This window comes from Anser brachyrhynchus, assembly GCF_964034855.1.
Source record: "Anser brachyrhynchus genome assembly, chromosome: 3".
NCBI classification, from domain to species: Eukaryota; Metazoa; Chordata; class Aves; order Anseriformes; family Anatidae; genus Anser; species Anser brachyrhynchus.
In genome coordinates, this window is record NC_137696.1 from 113,031,789 (window position 1) to 113,046,487 (window position 14,699).

Consider the following 14,699-nt stretch of genomic DNA (forward strand, 5'->3'; position numbering starts at 1 on the left):
GACGTTAAAGGTTTCGACAGTCATGTACTGCACAATCACCTGGCCTCACTTGGTATAGGAAGCTACCTAGCTGCACTTTGCTCAGCCTCTTCTAAATGTATACCTTCAAGAAACAGCAGTGAGCAGGATAAATTATACTGCACTGAGCTCTGCATCACTCATGCAATGCTTGTTCTCTTACCCAGATTTGTTCCTTTAAACCTATATTCTGCTGCTACTGATGATTAATGTTTTCAGTAAGGGATCAAGGAATAAGAATATAGGATCAAGGAATAAGAAGATTAAATAAATACACTAAAACTTTGATCAGTCACATGCTCATTAAACTTTTGATAATTTCATATTGTACTGTATTTCTTTTGAGCAGTATGCTTGACATACCAGCAAACCTACTGAATACAAAGTTAGAGATCACTCGCTCTACAAGTCTCCTTTTCTTGAAAAGGTGTATCCATGGCAATAAATGCAGCTTATGTTCAGAAAAATAATTTCTGAGTCATAAGATACACAACCTGAACAAAACAGCAATTTTACCATACTTGGTAACATTTTCTGCCTGAAAGCCCCTCAAAACTAAGTGGAGAAGCACTGCCATAAGAAATAAGCCGTAACTATAAAAAGGCTCTAAAAGAACCCCAAATCATATTTTTTGGTTGTGTGAGGAAGGAAAGCAAACTAGGTACAGTACAAGTTTAAAGCAACAGGTCGAGGAGACCAATGGTGCAGATGTTGAATCTATTTGCTATCTCATTGCACTTCTTTAAAATAAAGAAAATTCTACCACTCAGCAAGCAAATGCAATAATACAGATATTAACTTTCTTATTTTCAAAGCAATAACATTTAACTCAGATGACATGCTACTGTTTTGTTTGCTTCTTAGATGCTCCAAGATTATGCCTTAGTACTGGTTATACATTCTAATGGGATATTTTCTAAAGCAATCTGCTTTGTTTGTAACAGAGGCATAAAGGCCTCAACAAAAGAAAATGCTTAGCTATTCAATTAACTTAGGTTTACCTTACACTAGCAGATTTTTAAGCCAAAGGTCATTAGATTTCAGGTAGTTACCAGTCATATGACTTGAGTAACTCTGTGCCTCATAGGAGACAGAAGATATCCAGTCTTACCTACAAAAAATGTTCAAATATAGATAATCCATCATTTCTCTCTAAGGAGAAGTATATTCCAACAATTGTTATGTTTCTTTTTATGCATTTCTTTGTAAATCAAAAGAGCATTTTATTAGCTTCTGTTCCCTCTAAGAATACCCATAGAACACAATCAAATCAGCCTCTCCATCTCTGATAAGGTAATATACTGCACTCTTTCAGTCTTACCCTTTCAGGTTCATCTGTACACTAACTATTGTAAGGCTCTCTCTTTTGCCCCTCTTTTTGCAGCATCCTCTCAAAACGCAGCTATGCTAACAGGGCATTATATACTCACTAGACCACTGGTTGTTTATGTAGACGCCCTTTTTATCCACTAATCTGCACTTGATCTCCCTAACCTTCTGGTAAGACTGCACTGCCTCTGTTTTCCTGGTACTCTTACGACATGACATCATGATTAATGACATACTGCTATGCAAAAGCCAGTAATGAAAAGTCAAAAAAACGAAGCATCTTTCTTGCTTTAATTCTTATTAAAAGATCTCAACCAAATGAACAAAAATAGTTGACAATTACGAAGGGTGAAACTTCAGCATTGAAAATTCAGTCTAGAATTAATAATAAATATTATTTTTTCTGGGACTGAAGAATTCATCCCAAAGGACCTACAGAAATCAAGTTAAGAGATATCACTCTTGAGAAAAAGACTAATTTCAGAAGACTGATAAAGAGAAATGCAGCCTGTCCTTTAGACGTGACATAAAGAATGTACAAAAAAAGATGTACAAGAGGGAAATGAATTGTAGACCTCTCAGACATCAAGTCCATGAAAACCATCAAAACATACAATGAAAAATCAAAGAAAAAATAATGTACACGAAAATCTTCCTACAGGTCCTAGCAACAGGTATCATACTTAGGAATAAAGCAATCACTGTGGTATACTTTGAACTCAGCAAGATTTCAAAAATGTCACATGAAACACTGTCAGAGAACCTAGGGAAATAAGGTGCAGGACAGTGTGGTCCAACTTGCAAACCCTTGCAGTGGCCTTCACCCCTTACTCCAACTGAAGTGACAGAGCAATGTGCCAAACACAGAAAACTGTCCAAATAGTAAAACCATCTCCTCCTATGTCTCACACAAATGACTGCACTGCTGCCTTGGGCAGGAATTGGAAATCCAACCTATGCAGCAAGCCAACACTCTGAGCACTTCTGAAGAGCAACACAAGCAACTTTTATCTCTGCAATAGCACTGGAAAGCGCTCTAGTATCTGTCCGCCTGCCATGAGAGGCTGTGCTTCGAGGTGATGTGATGTTACCTGTGAGAGGGACAAGGAAAGTCCTAAATCAAAATCCGTATTACCATGATGTAGTTGAAACTTCTGTAAAGAAACATTTGCTTCTTAACTAGTTATGCAGCTATTGATGGTTCACTGTAACACAAGTGAGGCATATCAAATGAATTTCATAGCAGTCTGCTTTGGGTCCACTATTATTCAGTGTTTTCATGGATGGCTTGAATGGCTGGATAATGAGTACAAACAGTATTGTGTCAAGAGACTCAAAGGGCAGCATTTAAATTCAAAATTACCTGAACAAAATGATCAGAGACAACTGTGAATGAAGAAAAACATACAAAGTAAATTCACATATAAAAAGCATGAATAACTAGCTGCAAAAATAGAAAAAAAAAAAGAAAATCAACTGACTGCTGCATTATTCTACAAGATAAGCATCTTATGGCCACCAGGACCCCAGAGATTACAAATAAGAGACCAGATGCAGAGACTAGATTCTCCTATTTAAGTGTTTATGTTAACTGACACTTGACCTATAGGTTGACAGAAAAACACGAGATATTCAGAGGAGTTGCACTTTAACACTTACTAGGGGGAAGAAGAATTTGCCCCTTTCTAAAGAGATTTATCAGTCAGTGCAGGAGATGTCAGATAGTCCAAACAGATGTGCATTCCAAGCAAGTAAAACAATGCTTATTTCAACAAAGAGGAATGAAAAAGTCCATCCACTGAATAATGCAAATAAAACCAACCAAACAAAAAATCCACATATATAGATACAAAGATTAAATCTATGCAACTCCCCAGAAAACATTAAAAAAGATCTTGGCTGTAAACAAAACTAGAAAGACCAGCAGGAGGAAAAATAAAGAAAAAAAGAGTGCTTTCTGATGAAATCTACATCTAAGGAAAGTTTTTCTAGGCCATCATGACTTGAAGATAAATGTTATTTTTCCATCACAACTTTTGCATTTCAGAATGGCTAATGTTATCCATGGTAATAAAATGTTTTTAGAATTCCATTATTCTAGGTCTCTCTTAATCGATTTCAATCAATAATCAATTTATTGAAATATGAAGTCATCTAAATAGGTTATTTGTCAGCAATCAGGTTTTCATCTTATTTAGCCACGCAAGGTCAACCCTCTAATTTGTACACTTAAGTATACAGTACTTAAGCACTGTAGCTGTGTGTATAAATAAGTTACTTAATTTACCCATGTCATTCCCCATCTTCCCAAAAAGAGACTTAAACCAGTACAGCCTGTATGTATAGGTAACAGTACAATCAAACATCATGGTGCAACTTCTGTTGCTGTACAACGTTCTAGCCAAAAAAAGCATGTTAAATTGGTAAAGCTAGTCTGGTCCTCAAACATTAAACAACTTCTACTAGTAATAAATCTTTATACTGCATCTGTATATTCACACCCATAGGTAGAATTCTTCCAGCACTCTGTACCTTTAAAAAACAAGGCACCTCCAACTAAAGCTGCCAATCAACATCAAAACAGTGAGTAAATAAGGGTCTTGTTATGGAATTCAGGAAAAAGTTCACTTAATTAAGAAAGGTGAGAAAATCAGAACCCATTCTTGAGCAGAACTCTTGGTAAACTGACTGCTATAAGATGATGACCTTCAGTGAGATTTGTCTTCCTTGTTCACTAATGTCAGTTAGTCTACTTTGGCAAGGGTTGACTACTCCTATGCATGTGTAAGATCATGCTATGATGCAGCATTCAATCCTGTAACGAAAAGCTACGTACGCTTAATGCCAGTCCCAAAGTTATAGAAACCTGTCTTCAACCAAAAGTTTTGGTGAAGTGAGTGAATTAATAAATGCATGCACCCTTTCAGATTACTGACACCTGGAGTTGTGTTTTACACAGATTTTGAACCGAAATCAGTCTAACTATTGAAAAAAAAAGCACAGCCCACACCCATCCACCTATTTTAAACAGAATGTGTCTTTTCTGCTCTGCTTCTGGTCTTAACATCAGCTGTTTTCTACAGCAAAGACTGTGATTGTGTGAAGAAGATTGTAAGCGATTAACGAGCCTACTAAAATATGCACAGGACTACTCTAAAGTTGTGTGAAGTTTATTAAGCATTTCTCAAGCCTGTCTTGATTAGTATACAATATTTATGTACAAAACGCTTCAATAATTGTAGAGATGCTTGTATGGAAGTACACTTACACAGTAGAGCAAGGCAGAATATCACACAGTTATTACAAAGTAATTGCTTATATATAAATTTTTATCGCCAACACATTTTCAAGGATTCCTCACTAAACCTCTATATATTTATAAGAGAGAAAATTACTCACTATTTAATGAACAGCTTTTGCCATACTGATTTCAGTGGCAATGCATTATTAAACCCTTTCTACAAATACTTCAAAGAATTTACACTGGAACAGGCCTCTAAAGGTCATATAATCTAACTAGCTCCTAATTCAAAGCCAGCCTGACAAGATCAAATTGCCCATGACGTGATCCAGCCAAGTTCTGAATATTTCCAAGGATGAAGAATCCATGTCTTCTCTAGGCAATCGCGTATTCCAGTGTTTCACCACTTTAGCAGAGAAAAATTTTTCCTTGTAGATAAACAATTTTGATGTTGCAAGTTGTCTCTCTTGCCTTTTGTTTAATCACTAAAAAGAAATTGGCTCTGTCTCCTCTACATGTTTTCTCTTCCACATACTTAAAAACAGCAATATGATCTCCCGCTGCCATCTCTTCTTAAGATGGAATTCTCTCAGCCTCTCTGTATGTATTGTGTATCAGCACCCTAATCATCCTACTGGCTCTCCACTGGACTTGATCCAGTATGGCAACATTATCTTGCACTAGGACCCCAAAACAGGACTCATATCCATGACAGTCAACATTAAAACTTACCTCAACAGGGAGCATGTGCTTAGTGTCATACAAAGAACGGCAGATTTTCAAAATTTCATTTCCTGTGCTCTCCTTTTCCTCAGCTGGGCATCTCTGTAGCATAGCAGTCCCCAGTTTCACCCAAGGATTACCATCTGTGCACAATCTGCTCACAGAAAAAAAAAAATTGTTTATATGTATATATGTGTGTGTACATATATGAATATACACACAAAATTTTCTGAAGTTTGTGCACATGTATGAGAATTAAAGTATGATCTCATGAAACAGAGAGGAAAAAGTTTTGAGACAAGTTACTATCCTGATGCCATCCTTCTTTCAATGCAACAAAGTTATTAAAAGTATTTTGAATTATGACATACTGTTATCTGAGGAATCACACACCAGATAAAGACTGATTAAAGTGGAACACCACAGGAAAAACATCTCCTTCCTTTGTACAAGCTAATTTCCCAAGCAAAATGGTATTGAGGGAGTGGTGACATGAAACCAGAATTCCTGATTTTCTTAGCTTTGATCATATTCTAACACCATCTGTCTCTCAAGTACCCTTCTAGTTTCTCTGTGGAGAAAAAACTTACAAGACTCAAATTTTAATTTTCAGGTCCAACAAGCACAAACAAAAATAAACATCTAAAAAATACATCTATCTTTTTCTATAAAACCCATTTTATAGCCCGTACAAACAGTGCTGTAGAGAGAAATTATATGCAACTGTACTTCTCCATTAGTAGATACGGATGTAGATACTTTTTATTATGATCATTATTATTATTATATTTAAAGTGTCCTTTCTATTTCATATAGAAGTTAGAATCCTAGAATCACCTGGGTTGGAAAAGGCCTTCAAGACCACGAAGTTCAGCCACCATGACCTATTGAGTCCCATCACTAAACCATGTCCCTTAGTGTCATGTCTACACATCATAAATACCTCCAGGGATGAGGACTCCACCACATACCCTGGGAATCCTATTCTAATGCTTGGTCACTCTCTCCATGAAGAAATCCTTCCTAAATCCAATCTAAACCTCTCCTGGCACAACTTGAGATCACTTCCTCACATCCTATCACTCATCATGTGAGAAAAGAGAACAACACCATCCTTGCTGCAACCTCCTTTCAGGTAGTTGTAGAGAGCAATGAGCTCTCCCCTCAGCCTCCTCTTCTCCAGACTAAACAGTCCCAGTTCCCTCAGCTTCGTTTCTCATCAATGCACATGCTCGATCAACGTAATATCCTTGTAGCAAGGGACCCAAAAATGAATACAGCTTCATCTGCTATCACCATTACATGGTCAGCCTTAAAAAGAAGGCAGACAGTAGGCATACGTAAATTATATCATGCATGCTGGCAAAGGCGACATTTACTATAAAATTTAATTGCTGGAACATTTCTTGGCCTACAGCTGCTATTTGCTACATCATGGAGATGCCTGGCTACTTTTGCTAGTGATAGGTGTACTTGCTAGGACTGGACGTACTGATAGAAATGGGCAGCAGATTGGAGCTTTTAAATGAGAGCGTGAAGTGTAACACTGGAACACATCCACACTGCCATTTTGCTAATTTGAGTTTAGTTAATGCATTTCAATACACTTCTACAATGGGCTAAAATCACACTTAACAGTGTAGATCAAGACCACATAAAGCCACAGTAACACAACCATTATATTCATCTGTGCATACGCAAAGGAAGGCACAAAAGGTGGTTTAAAAAAAGCCTCCATCAATTTCTGGTCATTAATCAACATCCCAAAAAAAGCAGGATATATTTTTATTGTATTTTGTTTGAAGAGGTGAAGAAAAAAATCACTGGAAGAGAAAATCTGGCAGGTTGGTCTTACAGTTCACTGTAAATTAAGATACTTGTCCAGCACAAGTGGAAAGGAGCAGTAAAGTGCTTTGAAAGTGCTGCTTTTCAATGGTATTATTTAGCACCAATTGTTGAAAGTAACATAATAACTACAGCAGCAAATGGAGTCTGTTAAAAAAAATCAGTTGGGCTGACACATAACAAAGAGTAGGTCTGACAATTTGGTAGAGGACAACTGCTAATACCTACTATTTCATACATATATAAGCTCTCTCCTGTTCAGCTTCCACTTTCGAAAGTACATACTGTAAACAAATAAAACCAGCTCCACTGGAAGCTGACATTATATTCTAACACGAACACCAGACAGAGATGCTAAGAGCAGGTAAGTTTGAATGCAAACTAAATAGAAGTTGTGATTTTCATTCTTTTTGACAACTTAATTGAGCCTTTCCATCAGTCACAGTCACTGAACAAACTGCTGCCAGGAGTCTAGCTGGGAGCAGCACAGCTCCTCCTCCTCGCCTTCCAACCTGATGGGTTGGACCCAAAGAAGCCAACTTATCTGACAGGCAAAGCATGATGCACTTGATCTACGAATCCCCAGTAAGGTCAGAGGAAGGAAAAAAAAAACAATATGCAACTCCATCTTTGCCACTGGCTAAATTAATAGCTCCTGCTATGTGATCCATCTTTTGCTTAGAGGCATGGAGAGTCATCATGAATTTCCATTTTTATAGCTGCTGCCTCCAGAGTACATTAAGAAAACCTAGAAGAATTTTCCATTAGAAGAAGAAAACAAAAATCACACTTCAAAGCACATTTAGAAGTAGTTACGAAGAAACAGAACAGTTAGAAAAGTTAGAAATAACCACAAAGACGCAAGGCCATCCAATAAATAAACCTGCAAATGGCACGACTTAAGTTAAGCATCAGATATACACTTTACATATATAAATCTCTTCTGACATATAATTGTGATTTCTGATAATTATAATTTTCCTTATGATTATTTGACCTTCTGTGGTCTGCTAACAAATAGACATCATCTGCCACCTCTACATAAAAACAAGATTCAGTCACCAAAAAATCTGACAACTGTAAGTAGAATTCAGTTTTCTTCTTTCATGAATTTTTATTTTTATTTATGGTTAAATACGTCAATTACTTTTTCCATGCTGAGAACTTTTTCACAGACTTGCAATAAGGGCATTGTTTTCCTGCACCAAACCAAAAATATCTTTAGAGGGACATTTTGCATTAAGAAAAAAAAAAATGAACTAAGCTATTGAGCCCCTAAAATCATGTCTTTTTGAGTTCCAAAACACCTTATCAATATTTAAAATGAATATAAAAAATGCCTTTTGAATGTAGGTAGCAAGTTCCAAAGGACTGCAGAGCTTCAGGTACTGTCAATCTTTTTCTTCCCTTTTTTTTATTGTCTTTATGAAGTGCTTAAAATGACATCTGAATATGAGACACCTAGACAGAAAAGCATGCATGAATAACATGGGTTTAAACACCAATTCTTAAAAAATGTATATGTTTCTGAGTACTGACTGGAACAACCAAGTCATCTTCAGTGGTTCCTCACAGTCAACATGGCATATTATGACATGAAGAGAACCATATCTGCAGGTAAATAATGACTATTCTTCTGTCAGAGTGTTTTGAAATACAATAAATAAATAAATAAATAAACAAAGACTGATCTTTGTCAGTCTTTTTTTAAATTCGAATTTAAAAAAAAAAGAGTAAAGGCTACTAAGAAAAAAAACCCCAAGCTTCAGTTCTTTTACTTCTCCTTCTTTTTGAGCCTTTAAAAAATATTTTTTTTTTCTAGTTTTATATTCAATTATAAGTTTTAGATATTTACTGCTAGGCTGAAAAAAAAAAATTTAAGTATTCAGATGACTAAGAGTAAAATTCCCCCGTTCCTGCACATATCATTACATTCGAAATAAACAATCAGTTAGCATCAAAGGCCTTTTTTTTTGCAGCAGAACAAGAACAAGTAAGTAAAGATTGAACAAAACCCTAATACGTACAGCTAAACAATTGGCTTAATTGCTTATAGTTCTCTCCTTTACTCAACAATTTCTTCATACAATTTGCTTTAAAAAATGGGATTGCTGAATAACTCACTGTTGAAAGAGTTCCTGCTTTATGCCAACTGAGCTACCAAGGTAGGTTTTTCTGCAACACAGTTTCAGGAACATTTATAAAAAGAAAATCTTGTAAGGGTACCTGAACACTACTGACATGAAATATGCAACAGAGATAAAAGAGAGAATTTATGAGTAATGCAAGAAGAGAAGACACCAGAACAGAGCAGAGATTGCTAGCAGCCTTGCCAAAAATGCAGAGATAAGCATATGATAATGACTGTCAATGACAATAGTGAAAGAGAGGAGAGAGGGCTCAGATAAAGAAGGCAGAAAGTAAAGATTTTGTTGTTGCTGGTTTTGATTGCTGCTGAACATCATACTTACAAAACACCCTCTGTTTCTTGGCTGGCATGAATTACCCCAGGATTTAAAAGCAAAATAATTCAAATTAATAAATAAAATTCAAAATAATGAAAATGAAATGTAAGCTATTCCCAGCCGACTATAACAAGGAGTTGCTTGGTAAGAATTCAGAAAATGAATGCCCTCTCATATTGAAGGATACTAAAGAGAGCTGTAGCTGACTTTTTAAAGCCAATCATGCTTGAGGTAGGAGGACTGAGGGTGGAATGAGGACGACACTTCATTTCTGGAGCATTATTAACTATTGATGTGTTGAGTTCACACAAATTCATTCTGATGACAGCGCACTTACTATGAATGCCAAAAATCTGTTTGTTTCTGCACACCAAATATATTATTTCTTCAGACAAAAAGATACACATTTTATACTTTTACTTTTAAAAACTAATTTATTTTTTAGCCTAGATTTTCATTTAGCTTAAGTTCTTGTACTGTTTGTCCATTAGACTTCTTAAAAAACAACACAAATAAACAAAAACACTTCTCCCCTAAAAAACAAAACTCCAAAACATAGATGACTGAGCCTAAACAACTAAGTGGGGGGAAAGATAATTTACAACAATCATAATTATGATCATGCTGACTACTATTAAAATACCAGGCACGTTCCTTGAAAGCACTAGAAATGAGTAAGAAAGGAGGACTTTGAAGCCTGCAGATACAGGATTTCTAAAGCACTTAGCCTTGCAAGTATTGTTAATAACAGAAACAAAACAGATATTAACAGAAAAGCAATGAGAGTATAAACACAAAGACCTCAGGAGAGAGCAAACTGTCCCACCTTTGATAAATTTTTCTACTGGGACAACTTCTAGCAGGAGAGGGAAAATTGAACAAAACCACCACCACAAAGAAACACAAAGAAACTAGAGATACATCATTCCTGATGAGAAAAAAACAAGGAGGGTTAGGAGGGGAGGGGTGGGCAGGAAAACATCATCTCTGTCTCTTCTTTCAAGATGCAACCTCAATTCCCTTCTCCTCAAGAAAAACACTGCTAAAGCAGGGAAGAGAACAGACTGCAAGGTCTTTCCTACTCCTCTAGCTAGCAGAGAAAGCTGAAGAATAAAGCAACAGTGGTAACTGCAACCTGTGACCCCCACCTTTAAAAAAAACAACAACAAAAACCACAACAACCAAACATGAAAAATTTGTTTTCATTACTACTAACATAATCAAATTTATTTTAATTTTTGGTTGTCTAGAGTTTTAGGCAAACTCAAAGAAATCTAGAAATCTGAACTACTCTTTATTTCCCTGTAAACAGTGAAAGCGAATTTAGTGCTGAGCTCAGGAAAACTTCCTGAGCCTGCACTGTAAATCATGTTATGGAATCATGAGTCAGAGATTCTCCATGAAATCAGTAAGGGTAGCTACTACTAGTGAAAGAGAAGGGAGCAATTTCTCCTGAAGGATTTCCAATGCCTCATAGCAAAGACAAAGCAGTGAAGAAAGACACCAAAGTTCAATTGATAACAGAAATTATTTTTAAAAAAGTAAAAATAAAAATGAAAATCTAATCACAGGATAAATTTTCAGTTTGTTCCTTAAGACTTTATGCTAAGACACAAGCCAGTCAGTCTCTCCTCAATCTCTGGTAAAGAGATGAAGCAAATCTTCCTAGAAGCATTTCCAAGAATATGAAGGCAAGCAGGTGACTGAGATTAGTCAACATGGATTTAAAATGTGTAAATCATGCCTGACCAACCTGATAGCCTTCTACAATAAAATGACTGGATGATAGTTGATGTTACATACCTTCATTCAACAATACTTTCAGCCCTCATAATACCATGACTGACAAACTGATGAAGTGTGGGCTAGGTAAGTGGACAGAGAAGTAGACTCAAAACTGGTTTCGATCATCCAGGATCAAAGGGTTGTTATCAGTGGCACAAAGTCCTGTTGGAGACCGGTGACCTGCGGTGCACCCCTGGGGTTGGTACTGGGGCCAATACTCTAACTTCTTCATTGAAGACCAGAATGATGATGAGACAGAGAGAACCCTCCGAAAGCTTGCAGAAAAAAAAATAGTTACTTTTCTAGTTACAAAACTAGAAAATAGTGGGTGATACACAGGTTGGTTGTGCTGCCATTCAGAAGGACCTTAAGAGGAGTAACGAGCTTTCTGTGGTTTATCTCTGTCCAGCAAAGGGAAATCCCAAGTTCCGTACCTTGGGAGGAATAACCAGCAGTACAGGCTGGGCCAACCAGCTGGAAGGGAGCTTGGCAGAAAAGGACTTGAGGGCCCTGATGGACAAGGTGACAATAAGCCAGAAACACACCCTCATACCAAAAAAGGCCACCAGCATCCTGGGCTGCATAAGCATTGCCATCAGGTCAAGGAAAGTGCTCCTTCCTCTCCACTCGTCATTAAGCGAGACAAATCTGGAGTGCTGCATTTAGTTGTGGGCTCCACAGTACAAAAGTGACATGAGCATAGTCGAGGCAAATAACAGAAGTTCTCTTGCCCCTTATCTTAGCTACGTTGATTTCTTTATGTCAGAATTGAGATTATGCATGTGTCTTGTAGCTACATTGCTTTAGATCCTAAGTGACTTACAATACGGGTGTTCAAAGTATTTTGTACAAGTTTTCAGACTTCCAAGATCTCGGAACTAAGATGCATCCTACCTCTGAAATTTAATCCACTGTTAGTTGTGAATACAAATAATATTTAATCATTATTTTGTTTTCTCTTTTTCACTTGACAAAGAGTCTGAAGAAACACAACACCAAGTGGGAGATAAAATTAAATAATTTTTATGTTTTTCTCCTGTCATAGAACAGTAAACAAGAACTGTCTATTTATAAGTGTTCTGCTTTCACAAAATCTTCAGACTGTCTGTTCAGCCCAAGGAGAAAAAATTTTGCTAATCGTTTTGCAGCAATATTTCACTTTACCCTGTGCTCCATAAGTTATGTTTTTTTTGTGTTTTTTTTTTTTTTAATCTAAACAATACCTTGAACAAAGTTTGACAGTTCCCCACACACCGGAAGGCATCAAATTTTTCAGATACAATTAAAAGAAATAAAAAGGAAAAATGGAATATGAATTTGTGACAGATCATACAGCAATGCTTGTAATTCACAATGCACTGAAGAAAATATTTAGTTCATAAAACTGTCATATAGGATTTAGATTAATTTTCATCCAGAAATCACAAACAAAATGCAGGCTTGAAGGTGAATAACCTTTACAGATTAGATTCTAATGGACTCGTTCTCTGTAAGTACAAAAAAAGAATTATTGTTCATAAAAAGCTATGCCCAAACTTTCCTGACAAATCAATGTACATAAACACTTTGGGGAGTGTAGTCCCCAAATTCAAACAGGTTGCAATCAATGCCCTCAAAGCAATCCAAAGAAAGTATAATTTAATGTCTCTAACCTTCATATGGTCAGACAGAACATGCTACACTGCACTGGCTAGCCAGAAAGTATACTAATATTACTGCTGTCCTTGAAGGACGTGTGACTTTTGCCTTAACGTAAGATTGTATGAATCTTTTATCTTAGAAATCAGAGTCTGTTACAGAATGGAACAACTAAAATTGTTACCTTTAAGCGCGTTCAGGAAGTCACAGACAAAAACAAAAGAAATGATAAATAAAATTGTAGTCAAGATATCCCAAATCAAAATTTTCAATAAACAGTTTCAATAAATACCCATTCTGATGGGTGCCATGCTGAAATTTTAAACAATTATTTTCATTTTAAATTGTTGGGCTAGAATCTTCTGGGTATGTCCTGCCATAGTATAAATTCTTTGCTTTCAGATATTTCATTTAGAAACAGAAATGACAGGTATTGGATCGAGAAAATAAAAGCACCATTGCTTGGTACCATTACCTACACAGACCTTCTGCAGCTTGCCTGCCACATATGAACATTAGCTTTCAAAGACTTTTCTGTAAAGCATAACTTGAAGTAGAATTTTAAAAAAAGCAAGCCAGAACTTCCTATTGGATTTTCTACATACTGGCAAAAGTGAGAGTAAAATATGTAACCCTGAATTCAAGTACTTGGAAAAACCTCCTGTGCAATAATTCAGACAATAAAATTGTTCTGTCTTCTGCATGATGCATACTATATATAAATATATATATACCTTCTACCAGAAACTGATTCAATTCTACTTTTAATAAGCCATTTATTTTCCCCAAATGATCTTTTCAAAAGGTCATACTCCTCTTAACCATGTTTGAACTCACTGACTGAAAGTTACATGATATGATCAATCAATAAAACTTTTTTTTGCTTGAAGAAATGCTCACCTGTTGCTCATTTCCATAGGTGGCCATGCTTGAAGGAGTAAAACCAAGTGCTGAAACTCAGACAGGCTGTGACTAGATTCCAGAAGTCCCAGGAAGAGACTGTACCTTTTTTCTTCATTTTCAATATCTGTTATCTCTACCTGAAAGAAAAACAAACATTTTAAAATGACGAATTTAAAAGCAACAAGCTATCTGTAAAAGACATCACTGTTGTAAAACAATGCAGGAATACAGCCAATGTTATTTTCCCAGAAAGCCATTTTCTTACCTCTCATTTTCAATTACATTCAAATAAAACAGGAAAGCACACAAACAATGGGAAATTACTTAGGTGTATGTTCCCAAAATAATATAGCTCCACAAAAGTACATTAATTGATTAGTTGAGTCTTACATCTATATTCTTCAAACATCCAAAAAATCTTTACATTTACTTTTCTCCAAATATATATATACTTTTAAATAATGGGCATGTATAGTACCAATCTTAGAACAGCTTGGGTTGGAAAGGACCTTAAAGATCACCTAGTTCCAAGCCCCCGCCGTAGGCAGGGATGCTACCCAATAGATCAGGTTGCCCATTGCCTCATCCAAACTGGCCTTGAACAACTCCAGGGATGAAGCATCCACAGTTTCTCTAGGCAACCTGTTCCAGCGCCTCACCACTCTCCGAGTCAAGAATTTCCTCCTAACATCTAAATCTCTCCTCTTTTAGTTTAAAATCATTCCCCCTTGTCCATTCCCCCTGTCCCCCTT

The 14,699-nt window shown here is 36.3% G+C and overlaps 1 protein-coding gene across 2 annotated transcripts in view; it reads right to left on the bottom strand.

Moving 5' to 3' along the window:
• The window catches only part of NBAS (NBAS subunit of NRZ tethering complex), a 185,828-nt gene that overhangs the window by 15,744 nt on the left and 155,385 nt on the right, over positions 1-14,699 (bottom strand). For both annotated transcript variants that reach the window (XM_080583780.1, XM_080583781.1), the window contains exons 49-50: positions 13,945-14,084; positions 5,321-5,465 (exon numbers count right to left, since the gene is read on the bottom strand). In XM_080583780.1, coding sequence (XP_080439906.1) covers positions 5,321-5,465; positions 13,945-14,084 — 285 coding nt within the window. The remainder of the gene's footprint in view (positions 1-5,320; positions 5,466-13,944; positions 14,085-14,699) is intronic.